The following is a 15,357-nucleotide window of genomic DNA, read 5'->3' as shown; positions in this document are numbered from 1 at the left end:
AACCCCATCCTTGTCACAGCAGAAATCCTGGTCCCAGTCCTGCCTCAGCAGCTGTGTGGTCCTGGGGAAATTGCTGAACCCCTTAGAGATGATAATGTGCAGGGTGGGTGTGAGGAGCAGGATGACAGAACTCCTACACAACCGGCACCTACCGCGTCAGCAGGCTCACAGCAGGTGCTCAATAAATGAATTTTTCCTCCTCACCGTGTGTCCTGATTCCTCCCATGAAACTGTCAGGGCACCGCTGGGAAGAAGCTCACCAGCTTGGAGGCTCAGCCGGCTCGGAGCGCTGTCAACTCCTCTGGCAGCCACATGAATATAGGTGGGGGTAGCCCTGGGTCCCAGAAAGAGAAGACCTGGCTGCCTCGATATTGAAGCAGCTTGGGGGTAGTGGTGATGGTAGGTGTAGAAAATTCTGGCCCTTGGGCCCAGAAGCCCTGAGTTCCAGCGCTCACTGCCACTGGCTGTTGTGTGACCTTACCAGGTGTGTGACATTTGCCTTCGGACCTCGGTTTTCTCACAAGGTTACTGTGAAGGGGACAGTGGGTGGGAAAGGGCTTTGCAGATGGTGAGGTGAAAGGAGCATGCTATCCTCCTGAGCTGGGCTGGCCTGCAAAGAATTAGCAGGTAGAGAAGGGAGAGGAATGTCCTTGGAGGCCTGGGTGGTGCTCCAGGCAGCACTGACCAATGGAACTTTCTACAGTGGTGGGAATGGTGCACACCTGTGCTCTCCGATGCCCTGACCGCTAGCGACATGTTGATATACTGAACACTGGAAATGAGGCTAGTGAGACTGAAGGACTGGATTTTTAATTTATTTCCTCTTTTATTGCGGTAAAATATACATAACATTTACCAGTTTAACTCTATTTGTGTACAACTCAATGGCATTAAGTACATTCATAGTTTTGTGCAACAATCACCACCATCCATTTCTAGAACTTTTTCATCTTCTCCAGCTGAAACTTGTAGCCATTAAACACTAATCCCCTCCTGTCCCCCTGCTCCCGGCCCCTGGCAACCACCCTTCTACTTTCTGTCTCTATGAATTCCACTACTCTAGGTACCTTGTATAAGTGGAATCACACAATATTTGTCCTTTTATGTCTGGCTTATTTCACTTAGCATGAAGCCTTTAAGGTTCATCCATATTGTAGCATGTAACATCATTTCCTTTTAATGAATTTAAATATAAATATACATAGCCACATGTGGCCAGTAGCTGCCCTGTTGGGAAGCACAGATCTAGAGGTTAAATACCCAGGCTCTGGGCCCAGCCTGTGTGGGTCCACTTCCCAGCTGTACCACCAGTTGGCTGTGTTACCATGGGCAAGTCACTCCCCCTCTCTGTGCTTCAGTTTCTCATCTGTAAAATGGGAATAACATTAGTACCTTCCCGACAGGGTTGATTTAAGGATCAGATCATATACCCCCAAGTAGAGTGCCTATCACAATGCCTCGTATACAGGAAATGCTAAAAAAATGTTAATAACAATTATTATTACAACTAGGACACAAGAAGTTCTGATGACCAGAAAGATGATATTCCCGTGGAGAACTATGTAGCTCAGCGTTACATCGAAAATCCCTACCTGATAGGAGGTAAGATGGCTGTCTCTGCTTCTGCCCTTCCATGGAACGGTCGGTCAGTCAGTCAACAAGCCTTGATTAGCAGCCCAACGTGGGCTCAGCCTGACACCAGGCATGATGGGATGCAAAGACAGAATCCCATCCGGCATGCTCCCACCTCCCAGCCGTTGCCCCTAAGGTTCCCCCTGCCTGGCATGCCCTTCCCTCTCCCTTCCTGGTTCACTAAAATCCTCTTCATTCTTCAAGCACCAGCTCCTTCATGCGTTTATCCAACAAATATTTACAAAGTGCCTAGTCAGTGCCAACCATTGTCCAGGATGCTGGCCGCCCACCCTGCTCTCTTGGAGCTTACACTCCGATGAGCAGACAGCAATAAACCAGGAACAAAGAAGTAAGATAGTTCCACACAGCGGTGAGTGTTATGAAGTAAATCAAGTGCAGAGTGAGGGAGGGCCTCTCTGCAGAGGTGACGGGAACTGAAACCTGAATGACAACTAGGGGTCCCCTGTGGGTAGATCTGGAGGGAGGGGGAGCTGTAAGGGCCAAGGGCCTGAGGTGGAACCAGGCTAGCGCATGAAACCTTCTCGGATTTCCCCAGGCCGTCTCCACCTCTGCTTTTCCCACACGGGAGCCGAGAAGTACAGACACGTCAGGCAGTATGTGAGGAGGGGCGTCTTGGGAGGGTCTGGTCTGAGAGGAGCCAGTGCTCCGAAGGGGTCAGCATCACTTGCCTCCTCTCACTTCCTCAGGCAATGTCCTTCCCCAGGGGGCAGTCTGTGGTGTCTCCTCCACCCCTCCCTTTCCCAGTGACCCCATCCTCTCCCGTGGCTTTAACCACCACCCAGATCCAGTGACTCCCAGCTTTCTGACTCCAGCCGAGACCTTGCCCCGCACCCCAGACCCTGATGTCCCGCAGCCTGTATCATCCACTCGCAGGCATCTCTCAGCAACTCGAATCCAACAGGACTAAAATCCAGCCCTTGTCCTCCCCCCACCATCTGGCTCACCCACCAGCCTCCCCCCAGGGACACAGCCCTCGCACCCCAAGCCAGAAGGCGGAGACCGCTCTGGGAGCATCCCCCTCTTCCCTCCCACATCGGTTCTTCATCGAGCTCGCATGCAGCTTTTGAACCTGGCTGGCCACCTGCATCCCAGTTCCGGCCACTGTCCTCTCCCTCCAGGACAACACGCCAGCCTCCGCACTGATGCCCACTGCTCTGGCCCCCTTCGCTCCACTCCAAACACAGTTGCCAGAGGGATCGGACACCCTTCAGTAGCTTCCCATGGTTGGTAGAACAAAATCCCAAAACTGCACATGACCTGGCCTCTGCTGACCTCACTGACGTCTCCTTCCACTCTGCCCTTGGACCAAGCTCTGTGTCGCCTCTGGGCCTCTGCTCAGGCAGCTCCTCCTGCTCGAAGGCCCCGCCCCATCTGGGCTAGGCAGGCACCCGGTACCTCCTGTGGTTCATTGGGATTCACATCTGCCTGTCAACTGTTGTATCCCCCAAACCTAGCATGGTACACAATCAATATTTGTTACACTGATTAATTCTTTCCTTGCCTGGCAGGCCGCAAGTTTGACCTGCGTGTCTACGTGCTGGTGATGTCGGTGAGTGACCAATACAGGTGCCTTCCTCCAGTGGCGGGGAAGGGGCAGTGGGACTGGGGGACAGGGGCAGAAGCCGTTCTGGGGGCACCCGTGTGAGCTGTCTGGTTTAACCTGCCTGGGAGAGCCCAGGAGGTGGGTAAACAGATCCAAGCTTTGCCGTCTCAGAGACCCGAGCATCTGGATTGTCCCTCTGCCTTCCTTCTTTATTCATTCAGTCATCCATGGTAACCACAGCTAGCATTTACTGAGCACCAGGCCCAGTATTTAGCAGGTTTTATCTCATTCAGTCCTCCTAATAACCAGGGAGGTAGGATCTTTTATTAGCCTCATTTTACAGATGAGGAAACAGATCAGAGGGGCTGAGTGACTTGCTTGAAGTCACACAGCTGGTGAGTGGCAGAGCTGGGATTTGGATCCAGGCATCTTACTCTCTTAACAAAGGAGGTGCTATACTCCCTCCACCCCTGCATTCGACGAACACTTAAACCTTCATGGTGCAATATTCTATGCTGGGAACAGGATATAAGGGTGTCCAAGACAGGCTCGGCCCCGGTCCTCCTGGAGCTTACAGTCTGGTGGGGAATAGGGACACACCGTGAGCTGGTGGGTGTCACATGTGGTGGTGGAGCAGAGAAGACACCCATTAATTTTGTTCCCTTCTGCATCTCGCTACCCCTACTTCTACCTCCAGGGAAGGAGGGGGATTGAGTCAAAGGAGGCTAATGTTTGAGCAAATTCATGAAGGATGATGTGGGAAAGAAGGCAGGACATGCCAGGCGGAGGAAACAGCAGGTGCAAAAGCTAGGAGTTGTGAAAGTGCTGGTATTGATTCCCCTTCCCTCTTCTCTCTCTCCATTTCCACCTCCCCCACAGTACATGCCGCTGCGAGCCTGGCTGTACCGGGACGGCTTCGCCCGATTCTCCAACACCCGCTTCACACTGAACAGCATTGATGACCAGTGTATCCTGGCATCCCACCCCTCACCCCTAAGCGTTCCCCGCATACCCTGCTCTGCCTGTCCTCTGGCTGGTCCTGAGATAACTCATTCATTCCACAGATGTTTGCTGAGTGCCAGGCTCTGGTCTGGGCACAGGAGATACAGCAGTGAACAAGACAGCCCTGGTCACTTCCCTCCCGGAGCTTACAGTCTTGTGGAGATGGGGGATCCTCCAGTGATCTGAGGAGAGCAGCCCTGCTCTGCTCAGAGCAGCTCACCCCAAGCTTCTCTGCTTGATGATCATTTCACATTGATTCATGTTCATAGGATAGGAGTGCTTGAGTCCCTTTGGAGAATGTTTGCGTCCTTTTACGTGCCTAGTCATGGGCTCACTCATTCACTTGAATACAATGTCCTTTTCACCCATCAAATTGACAGATATGAAAAATTTGATAACACGCTATATTGACGAGGCTAGGGGAGTACATACATTGCTGGTGGAATGTGAACTGGTACAACCACTTAGGAGGCAATCTGGCAAATTATCAAAAGACAAATGCACGGACCCTCTGACCCAGCAATTCCCTTCTGGAGTTTATCCTGCAGGTACACTCACAATATAGTAAAAGAGGGGGTTAAATGTTATTCACTGCACAGCCTTGTTGTGAGATTTAAAAAAGAAAATAACTAAATGAATGACTCATTTATACAGTGGAGAACTATACAGCTGTTAAAAAGGAACAGGGGAAGGTGCTTTATGTACTGATGTGAAATAATCTCCAAGATGTATTGTTAACTGGAAAAAAAAACAAGTATAGAACTTTGTGGAAAGTATGCTCCCATTCATGTTAAAAAGTATATCTCTGTATATGTTTTTATCTGTGCATAGATATCTCTGGAAGGATGTAGAAGAAACTGGAAACAGAATTTGCCTTTGGGAGGAGAAATGGGTAGGTGGGGACTGGGGTGGGAAGCAGATACTCCTTATATACATTTTTATACCTTTTGACTTTTGAACTATGTGAATGTATTATCTGGTTCAAATATAAACATCAAAGATAGTTTTTAAGATTTTTAGACATGAGCATCAGAGGAAAAGGGGTAGATGATCAGAAATATTTAGGAGATAAATCAGCAGGACTAGATTACCTGCATATGGGAGAGGTGGAAGTGGCAAGTGATGTTGCCAAGCTTCTGGCTTGGGCAATCCAGCTGATGCTTTTAGTCAATTCACATCACTGTGCCTTAATTTCATCATTCAATTAAGTGTCTGTCCAAGGTAATACATTCCCTACATGATAGAAGGGCTTAGGTCCTCCCGAGAATTTTCTACAATTTGTTTCTTTCTATTTAGCCAACTTCAGCATTTCCAGTATGTTTGTTCTATTTTGTGATTCTAACAAGCCTTTATCATATGCAACTCATCAAATTTATTTTAGTTTCATTTTTTGCCACCTCATTTCTTATTAAAGTTAAATGATACATGTAAAGCACTTAGACAATGCCTAACCCAGAGTGACTACTCAGTACAGGTTAGTGGTCTCCCGGCCCCCATTTAAACGTGTTTGCTTATCTCCAGGCATCATGGGGCCTTATTAAACTGAGGCCTCTCCCAGGGCCTTATTAAACTGAGGCCTCTCCCAGGGCTAGTTTCTGTTTAATGAGGCTTTGCTGTTTTCACAGTGAGTGAATACACGTAATTTTCCATCCCTTCTTTTAATTGTTCTTAATTTTTAAATACTGAAATATTTAAATTCTATGAAAACTGCAGGAAAGGCTGTAACAGAAATCTATGCATCTACCATCCAGATTTAGCAGATATTAATATTTTGCCATATTTGCTTTAGATACACAGCAACTTTTAAAATAATAAAGCAACTTTGGATCACAAAATAATAATATATAATATTATTAACCTGACTTTACATAAATATATATAATATATATAGTTTACACACAATTATTCAAATACATATATGCATATACACACACCCAAAATATAAAAATATTCACCTCAACACCGTAGTGGTAAACAAGCAGAAACAGCTTAACCCACCCTAGAGGGATGGTGAAATGAATGATAAAGCATTTCCAGGATCCTGTGTAGCTGTTGAATACAATGAGGTGATTGAAATGTCATGGAAAAGTACCTACAGGAATTCCCTAGCGGTCCAGTGGTTAGGATTCTGCACTTTCACTGCTGAGGGCCTGGGTTCCATCCCTGCTTGGGAACACTAAGATCCCACAAGTTGCAAAGTGCTGCCAAGAAAAACAAACAAAAAAAACCCCGGTATCTACGATAGACCATGAGGTGGAAACAACATGTGCGGTGTAGAACTGGGATGTGTTTACAATTCCATTTTTGCTTTTAGGGAAGTACGTTTCTGTTTAGAAGAAAGTATGAAAGGATATTCATGAATCTATTAACTTTGAAAAATTCAGAGGATTAGAATCAGGTCAGGAAACATTTACTTTCAACTTTACACATTTCTCTATATTATGAACTGTTCTTTATAACCGCTATGAATTACTTTAATAGTAAAGATAATAAAACATTTAAAGGATATAGCCTTCATAATAAAAGTATAGCTCTTTAAAGACAAATCAGAAAATACAGAAATGTACAAAAAGGGGGGAGGGAGGAAAAGAAACCTTTTCTAGTCACACTTTCTAGAAATAACTACTTACCTTTTTTTTTTTTTTAATAGACTTTTACTTTTTTTTTAAGTATTTGTTTATTTATTTATTTATGGCTGTGTTGGGTCTTCGTTTCTGTGCTAGGACTTTCTCTAGTTGCGGCGAGCGGGGGCCACTCTTCATTGCGGTGCGTGGGCCTCTCACTATCGCGGCCTCTCTTGTTGCGGAGCACAGGCTCCAGACGCGCAGGCTCACGTTGTGGCTCATGGGCCCAGTTGCTCCGCGGCATGTGGGATCTTCCCAGGCCAGGGCTCGAACCCGTGTCCCCTGCATTGGCAGGCAGACTCTCAACCACTGCACCACCAGGGAAGCCCTCCATTTTTAAAATAACAATTGTATTGTGATATATTCACGTACTACGCAGTTCACCCAGTTAAATCATACAACTCAATGGTTCTTTTTTTAAAAAAATAAATTTATTTATTTATTTATGGTTGTGTCGGGTCTTCGTTGCTGCACACAGGCTTTCTCTAGTTGTGGCGAGTGGGGTCGTTGCGGTGTGCAGACTTCTCATTTTGGTGGCTTCTCTTGTTTCAGAGCATGGGCTCTAGGCACGTGGGCTTCAGTAGTTGTGGTTCCTGGGCTCTAGAGCATAGGCTTAGTAGTTGTGGCACATGGGCATATTTGCCCTGCAGCATGTGGGATCCTCTGGACCAGGGTTCAAACCCGCGTCCCCTGCATTGGCAGGCAGATTCTTAACCACTGCACCACCAGGGAAGTCCCAACTCAGTGGTTCTTATCATCTTCACACAGCCATCACCACATTCGGTTTTAGAACATTTTCACCATCCCCCAAAAGAAACTCCATATTCATTAGCTGTCGTTTCCCATTTCCCTCCAACCCCACTTCCCAGCCCTATGAAACAACTTTTTACTCTATATGTTTGCTTATTCCGGACATTTCATATAAATGGATTCATATAATATGTGGTCTTTTGTATCTTCTTTTATTAAGCATAATGTTTTCAAAGTTCATCCATGTCATAACCTGTATCAGTACTTCATTCCTTTTTATTGCTAAGCAATGTTCCATTGTATGGATATAGCACATTTTATTTATCCATTCATTGGTTGATGGACATTTGGGTTGTTTCTACTTTTGAGCTATTATTAATAATGCTGCTATGGACATTTATGTACAAGTTTTTGTGTGGACATATGTTTTTATTTCTCTTGGGTATATACTAGGAGTGCAGTTGCTGGTCACATGGTAATTTTATGTTTAACCTTTTGAAGAACCACTAAACTATTTTCCAAAGCACTGCACCATTTTACATTCCCACCAGCATGGTAGGAGAGTTCCAGTTGCTCCACATCCTTGCCAACATTTGTTATTATCTGTCCTTTTTTATTATAGCCACCCTAGTGGATGTGAAGTGGTTTTGATTTGCATTTCCTTGATGACTAATGATGTTAAGCATCTTTTTGTGTGCTTCTTGGCCATTTGTAAATCTTTGGAGAAATTTCTACTCAAAGTCTTTGCCCATTTTCTCATTGGGTTGTCTTTTTTATTGTTGAGCTGTAAGTTTCTAAATGTATTTTTAATACTGCTCGCTTATGAGATACATGATTTACAAATATTTTCTTCCATTCTGTGGGTTGTCCTTTTTATTTTTTAATATATATTGTTCCATTGTTTGTTTTCTCTTTTTTTATTTATTTATTTTTGGCTGCATCAGGTCTTAGTTGCAGGCACATGGAATCTTTTTGTTGCAGCGCAGGCTCTTCGTTGCAGTGCGCAGGCTTCTCTCTAGTTGTGGTGTGCAGGCTTAGTTGCCCAACCAGGGATCGAACCTGCATCCCCTGCATTGGAAGGCAGATTCTTAACCACTGGACCTCCAGGGAAGTCCCTGGTTGTCCTTTTTTTTTAAGGACTATTTTTTAGAGCAGTTTTAGGTTCATAACAAAATTGAGAGGAGGGTACAGAGATTTCCCATATACCCCCTGCCCCACACGTGCATAACCTCCCCCATTATCAACACCACTCACCAGAGTGGTACATTTGCTACAACTGATGAACCTATGTTGACACATCATAATCACCCAAAGTCCATAGTTTACATTAAGGTTGTACATTCTATGGGTTTGGACAAATGTATAATGATATGTATCACACAGAGTAATTTCACTGCCCTAAAAATCCTCTGTGCACTGCCTTTTCATTTTCTTCATAATGTCCTTTGAAACACAAAAGTTTCTAATTTTGATGAAGTCCAATTTATCTACTTTCTCTATTGCCACCTGTGCCTTTTTTTTTTTAATCTCAATGCAATTTTTTTTTTACATCTTTATTGGAGTATAATTGCTTTACAATGCTGTGTTAGTTTCTGCTGTACAACAAAGTGAATCAGCTGTATGTATACATATATCCCCATATCCCCTCCCTCTGGAGCCTCCCTCCCACCCTCCCTACCCCACCCCTCTAGCTTGTCACAAAGCATTGAGCTGATCTCCCTGTGCTATGCAGCAGCTTCCCACTAGCCATCCATTTTGCACTTAGTAGTGTATATTTGTCAATGTTACTGTCTCACTTCATCCCAGCTTCCCCTTCTCCCCCTGTGTCCTCAAGTCCATTCTCTACATCTGCACCTTTATTCCTGCACTGCCACTAGGTTCATCAGTACCGTTTTTTTAGATTCCATATATGTGCGTTAGCATACGGTATTTTTTTTTCTCTTTCTGACTTACTTCACTCTGTATGACAGACTCTAGGTCCATCCACCTCATTACAAATAATTCAATTTCGTTCCTTTTTATGGCTGAGTAATATTCCCTTGTATATATGTGCCACATCTTCTTTAACCATTCATCTGTCAATGGACACTTAGGTTGCTTCCATGTCCCAGCTATTGTATAAATAGTGCTGCAATGAATATTGTGGTACATGTATCTTTTTGACTTATGGTTTTCTCAGGGTATATGCCCACTAGTAGGATTGCTGGGTCATATAGTAGTTCTATTTTTAGTTTTTTAAGGAACCTCCATACTGTTCTCCATAGTGGCTGTATCAGTTTACATTCCCATCAACAGTGCCAGAGGGTTCCCTTTTCTCCACACCCTCTCCAGCATTTATTGTTTGTAGATTTTTTGATGATGGCCATTCTGACCGGTGTGAGGTGATACCTCATCGTGGTTTTGATTTGCATTTCTCTAATGATTAGTGATGTTGAGCATGTTTTCATGTGTTTGTTGACCATCTGTATGTCTTCTTTGGCAAAATGTCTATTTAGGTCTTCCGCCCATTTTTGATTGGGTTATTTGTTTTTTTGATATTGAGCTGCATGAGCTGCTTGTACATTTTGAAGATTAATCCTTTGTCAGTTGCTTCGTTTGCAAATATTTTTTCCCATTCTGAGGGTTGTCTTTTTGTCTTGTTTATGGTTTCCTTTGCTGTGCAAAAGCTTTTAAGTGTCATTAGGTCCCATTTGTTTATTTTTGTTTTTATTTCCATTACTCTAGGAGGTGGGTCAAAAAGGACCTTGTTGTGATTTATGTCGTAGAGTGTTCTGCCTATGTTTTCCTCTAAGAGTTTTATAGTGTCTGGCCTTACATTTAGGTCTTAAATCCATTTTGAGTTTATTTTTTTGTATGGTGTTAGGAAGTGTTCTAATTTCATTCTTTTACATGTAGCTGTCCAGTTTTCCCAGCACCACTTACTGAAGAGGCTGTCTTTTCTCCATTGTATATTCTTGCCTCCTTTGTCAAAGATAAGGTGACCATAGGTGCATGGGTTTATCTCTGGGCTTTCTATCCTGTTCCATTGATCTATATTTCTGTTTTTGTGCCAGTACCATACTGTCTTGATTACTGTAGCTTTGTAGTATAGTCTGAAGTCAGGGAGTCTGATTCCTCCAGCTCTGTTTTTCTTTCTCAAGATTGCTTTGGCTATTCATGGTCTTTTGTGTTTCCATACAAATTGTAAAATTTCTTGTTCTAGTTCTGTGAAAAATGCCATTGGTAATTTGATAGGGATTGCATTGAATCTGTAGATTGCTTTGGGTCGTGTAGTCATTTTCACAATGTTGATTCTCCCAATCCAAGAACATGGTATATCTCTCTATCTGTTTGTATTGTCTTTCATTTCTTTCATCAGTGTCTTATAGTTTTCTGCATTCAGGTCTTTTGCCTTCTTAGGTAGGTTTATTCCTAGGTATTTTATTCTTTTTGTTGCAATGATAAATGGGAGTATTTCCTTAATTTCTCTTTCTGATTTTTCGTTTTTAGTGTATAGGAATGCAAGAGATTTCTGTGCATTACTTTTGTATCCTGCTACTTTACCAAATTCATTGATTATCTGTAGTAGTTTTCTGGTGGCATCTTTAGGATTTTCTATGTATAGTATCATGTCATCTGCAAACAGTGAGTTTTACTTCTTCTTTTCCAATTTGGATTCCTTTTATTTCTTTTTCTTCTCTGATTGCTGTGGCTAAAACTTCCAAAATGATGTTGAATAATAGTGGTGAGAGTGGACATCCCTGTCTTGTTCCTGATCTTAGAGGAAATGCTTTCAGTTTTTCACCATTGAGAATGATGGCTGTGGGTTTGTCATATATGGCTTTTATTATGTTGAGGTAGGTTCCCTGTATGCCCACTTTCTGGAGAATTTTTTAATCATAAATCAGTGTTGAATTTTGTCAAAAGCTTTTTCTGCATGTGTTTTTGTTGTCATAGCTAAGAAGCTCTGCCTAACCCAAGGTTGCAATGACTTATTCCTAAATGTTATTCTAAGAGCTTTATAGCTTTTGCTCTTATATTTAGGTCTGTGGTCCATTTGGAGTTAATTTTTGTCTATGGTATGAGGAAGGGGTCTAACTTTATTCTTTCACACGTGGATATTCAGGCATCCCGACCCCATTTGTTGGAAAGACTTTGCTTTCCCCCACTTAATTGCCTTGGCACCCTTTTCGAAAATCAATTGACCAAAAATGTAAGGGCTCTCTTCCTTTTAGTGGTTTGTTATGTGCTTATTCTTTTGAAATTAAGGCAGAAAATCTCTCAGACAAATGTGGAAAAAAAAAATCTTTGAAAAGCCCTAAAGAAGACATTCTAGGAAAAATGGTGCTACAGAGAATAACCACCTTCTCTGGAGAGGCTGAAGCCCTGTCCAATATGCCACAGACATGGAGAAACATACATGTTAGGGGAATTAGACTTGGGTCAGTGACCTAGAGCCTCTACCTCCACATCTGTGAAATGTCCCAATGTTACCAACCAGGGTTCTTGGCCTCCTCAATCAATAGAAATTGATCAGAGGCCAGAGAAGAAATTCAGCCAAGACTTTATTGGGGCCCCTGCTGCAGCAGTGGGGAGCAAGAACAAGTAACAAGTTCCCCTACTGGCTTGTTCACCAAGGTGGGGGGGAGCTGGTTCCTTATATGGGATGAGGGTAGGGGTGTGTCCAGGGGTCGGGCCAGAAGGGTTGCTTAGGTGGTTTGCCCACCCCTTTGGTGGTGGTGGTGTGTAGGGGGCATGTGCAATACCCTGCTTTTGCTCCCGACCCTCTGCTTTTCCTCCTGGCTCTTCAGAAGTGGCAGTTGGGCTTTTTGGTCTCTTTGTATATTGTTGTCCATAACTTGCCCCAACTGCGCATGCATGCAGTTACTTTTAGTCCCTTGTAGTTTCTTTGTATCCAGGTGCAAGCACTGCAGCAAAAGGTCTCAGCCTGTCTCACCAACAAGTCCAAGTGAAAGTTATGTCTTGTCACTACACAAGGTTTTGGGGATCCATCCTACTTAGCTATGTGGAGGAGGATGTTGAGAAGGGGGTATTCTGAGTGGCTGCCAACCTCTCTGAGCCTCGAAGGTCTCTTCTGTGAGATGGGAATGATTTGGGGAATACATGAGCTGAAGTGTGTGGACATGCTCTGTAAGCTGCAAAGTGCTGCCGATGTTACTGGTGGTGACGATGGTAATGATACCGAAAGGCAGACTCTCAGGGCTGGAACTTCAAAGGTGACCAACTTGACCCCGTCCCAGTGCTGGGTCACTTCTCTGATATTCCTACAAAGTGGCCACCCAGCCTGAACCCCTCTAGTGACAGAGAGCTCAGAATGTCCTGAGATGGCTGTTCTGTGCTTGGTCTTTCTACATGTTAGAAAGTGTTCTCTCCTCTTGAGTGGAACAATCCTAATCTAATATCAGCCACACCAGGCACTGTAAGAGGTGCTTCTACACAGCATCTTAACTGATTTTTCAGATAACCCTGTGAGGTCAATATACTACTGCGCACCCCCATTTAATAGGTGGGGAAACAGGCTCAGAGAGGTTAAGTGACTTGCTCAGGGGCCCACAGCCAGTAAAGATAGATGCAGGCATAATTTGAACCCGAGCCCACCTGACTGCAAAGCACGTGACCTCTGGGCTGTTTGGTAGCCTTCCCCCATCAATTCCCAAGCAAGGGTCTCAGTTTGGTCCCTGGGGGCTACATGGCGCAGGGCTCAGCACCTTCTTGTCCGCACTGGCCCTTGACCACTAATCTCTGCCAGATGTTCACCTCACCAATGTTGCCGTGCAAAAGATGTCTCCCGACTACCACCCAAAGAAGGTGAGGAACCTGGGCTTCTGCCCTCCAGGTATGGCCTCTGGGACTGGGCTGGGATGAGGAGGAAGGATGCCAAGGAGCCCAAGAGAGTTCTCCAGCGAGGTCAGGTCACCCTTCCCGTTTGCAGGACCCAGGGCAAGAGTACAAATGGAGGCCCACACATCATGTGTCTAAATATTTAAGAGTTACAAATCAAACGAACACACCCTTTAACAAAATGTGTTGTATCCTCCTACCTTGACAGATATACTCCTATCATTTATCTATCTATCTATCATCTACCATCTATCTATCTAATAACCTGCAAGGCCAGGTTCATATTTAGAACACTCAGACTTCTCAGAGTTAAAAGCCAGAACAGAAGAACACAGGAAGAGCTGGTCCCCAGCTCCCCATCACCCCGAGGGGGCTTCCTGCAAACACACACACACACACACACACACCCAAAACAGCAAGCTGTTGGTGACTCCCTGGGCCTTGGGGTGCACACATGGTCAGGGCAGTCTGTCTGCATGAGGGCAGGCCCAGGGAGGAAGCTGGCGCAGGGCATTTGGTCAGGGACTTCTGGGGTGGTGGATAGCAGGCTGTGCTCTAGAAAGAGAGGCACAGGCTCTTGGGTGTGTAGAATCTTCGCCCCTCAAGGAGGGAAACATTTGGGGTTCTCCTAATCACAGGATTCAGGGCTGGGCCCCTCTCGTCCAAGCCTGGGGGCTGTGCTGATGGTAAATGATGGTCTGGACGGGCCAGGTCTGGGTTGACTGAGGCTCCCTCTCCCAACCCGGCGGCGGGGTCCCAGGGCTGCAAGTGGATGCTGCAGCGCTTCCGGCAGTATCTGGCGTCCAAGCACGGGCCCGAGGCAGTGGAGACGCTCTTCAGTGACATGGACAACATCTTCATCAGAAGCCTGCAGAGCGTGCAGAAGGTGATCATCAGCGACAAGCACTGCTTCGAGCTGTATGGCTATGACATCCTCATAGACCAGGACTTCAAGCCGTAAGTGGATGGGCTCACGGCCCGGAGAGCCTGGAGGGATGTTTTACACACTCTGCAACCAGACTGCCCGGGTTTGAGCTCAGCTCTGCCACTGCCTAGTGGGGCACACTTTCTTTTTCTGTACCTCAGCTTGCCTGTCTATAAAATGGTCACTGTGGGACTTCCCTGGCGGTCCAGCGGTTAAGACTCTGCGCTTCCACTGCAGGGGGCACGGGCTTGATCTCTGGTCGGGGAGCTAAGATCTTGCATGCCGCGCGGTGCGGCCAAAAAAAATTAAAAAATAAAATAAAGTGGTCGCTGTGCCTATAAGATTGTTATGAGGAAGAAGTGAGGTACTGAGCCCCATGCCTGGCACTGAGGCCTTTCCTGAGCATCTGCTGAGTCAGCGATCCTCCCCTCCTATCAGGCAAGAAGCTTCCCCTCTGTTAGTCCTGGTGCTTTGAGGATGCAAAGTGCCATGTAAGGGAATACTGTTACCATGTCGATCCCTGCCAAGAATTTTGTGCCCTCCCAGTGCCCACGAGGAGGTTGAGCTGATGAGAAGAACAAACCTGAACTATCAGGGAACACAGTAATGGCCCTCATGTGATACAACAGGGCACAGAAGCCCAGTGGGGTTGTTGAGGCAGCTTGAGGTCATGCAGTAAGTCAAGGGCCGAGCCAGGCCCAGGGTCCATGTTCCTGGATCCAACCCCCTGCCCAGGGTCACTGTATAGCTGTTGAGGGGCTTTCTGAGCCAGGAGTAGGAGCCCTAGAGCAAGACCTAAGTCGGGCCCAAGTTCAAGAGAAACAGGGGCCGGGCACCAGCGGGTCTCTCTCCCTTGCCCCCGGGGATGCAAGATGTGCTATGGGCATTAAAGTGGACACCGAAAGGGGAAACAAGCTTGGCAGGAGGCAGAAGATAGTGGAAAGGGGGCCGTAGTCTCCCACTGACCTGCTGGGTGAGCCCTCCCCTCTCTGTGCCCCAGATTCCTGTCTCTAAAATGA

General features: G+C 45.6%; 1 protein-coding gene across 1 annotated transcript in view; it reads left to right on the top strand.

Moving 5' to 3' along the window:
- TTLL9 (tubulin tyrosine ligase like 9) overlaps positions 1–15,357 on the top strand; it is a gene marked incomplete at its 5' end in the record, with an annotated part of 71,758 nt that overhangs the window by 49,850 nt on the left and 6,551 nt on the right. The window contains 5 exon segments of the mRNA XM_036825249.1: positions 1,512–1,602; positions 3,162–3,202; positions 4,076–4,163; positions 13,322–13,380; positions 14,174–14,370. Coding sequence (XP_036681144.1) covers positions 1,512–1,602; positions 3,162–3,202; positions 4,076–4,163; positions 13,322–13,380; positions 14,174–14,370 — 476 coding nt within the window.

This window comes from Balaenoptera musculus, chromosome 15 (genome assembly GCF_009873245.2).
Source record: "Balaenoptera musculus isolate JJ_BM4_2016_0621 chromosome 15, mBalMus1.pri.v3, whole genome shotgun sequence".
In the NCBI taxonomy this organism is placed as follows: Eukaryota; Metazoa; Chordata; class Mammalia; order Artiodactyla; family Balaenopteridae; genus Balaenoptera; species Balaenoptera musculus.
This window is presented reverse-complemented; position numbering and strand designations above follow the sequence as displayed.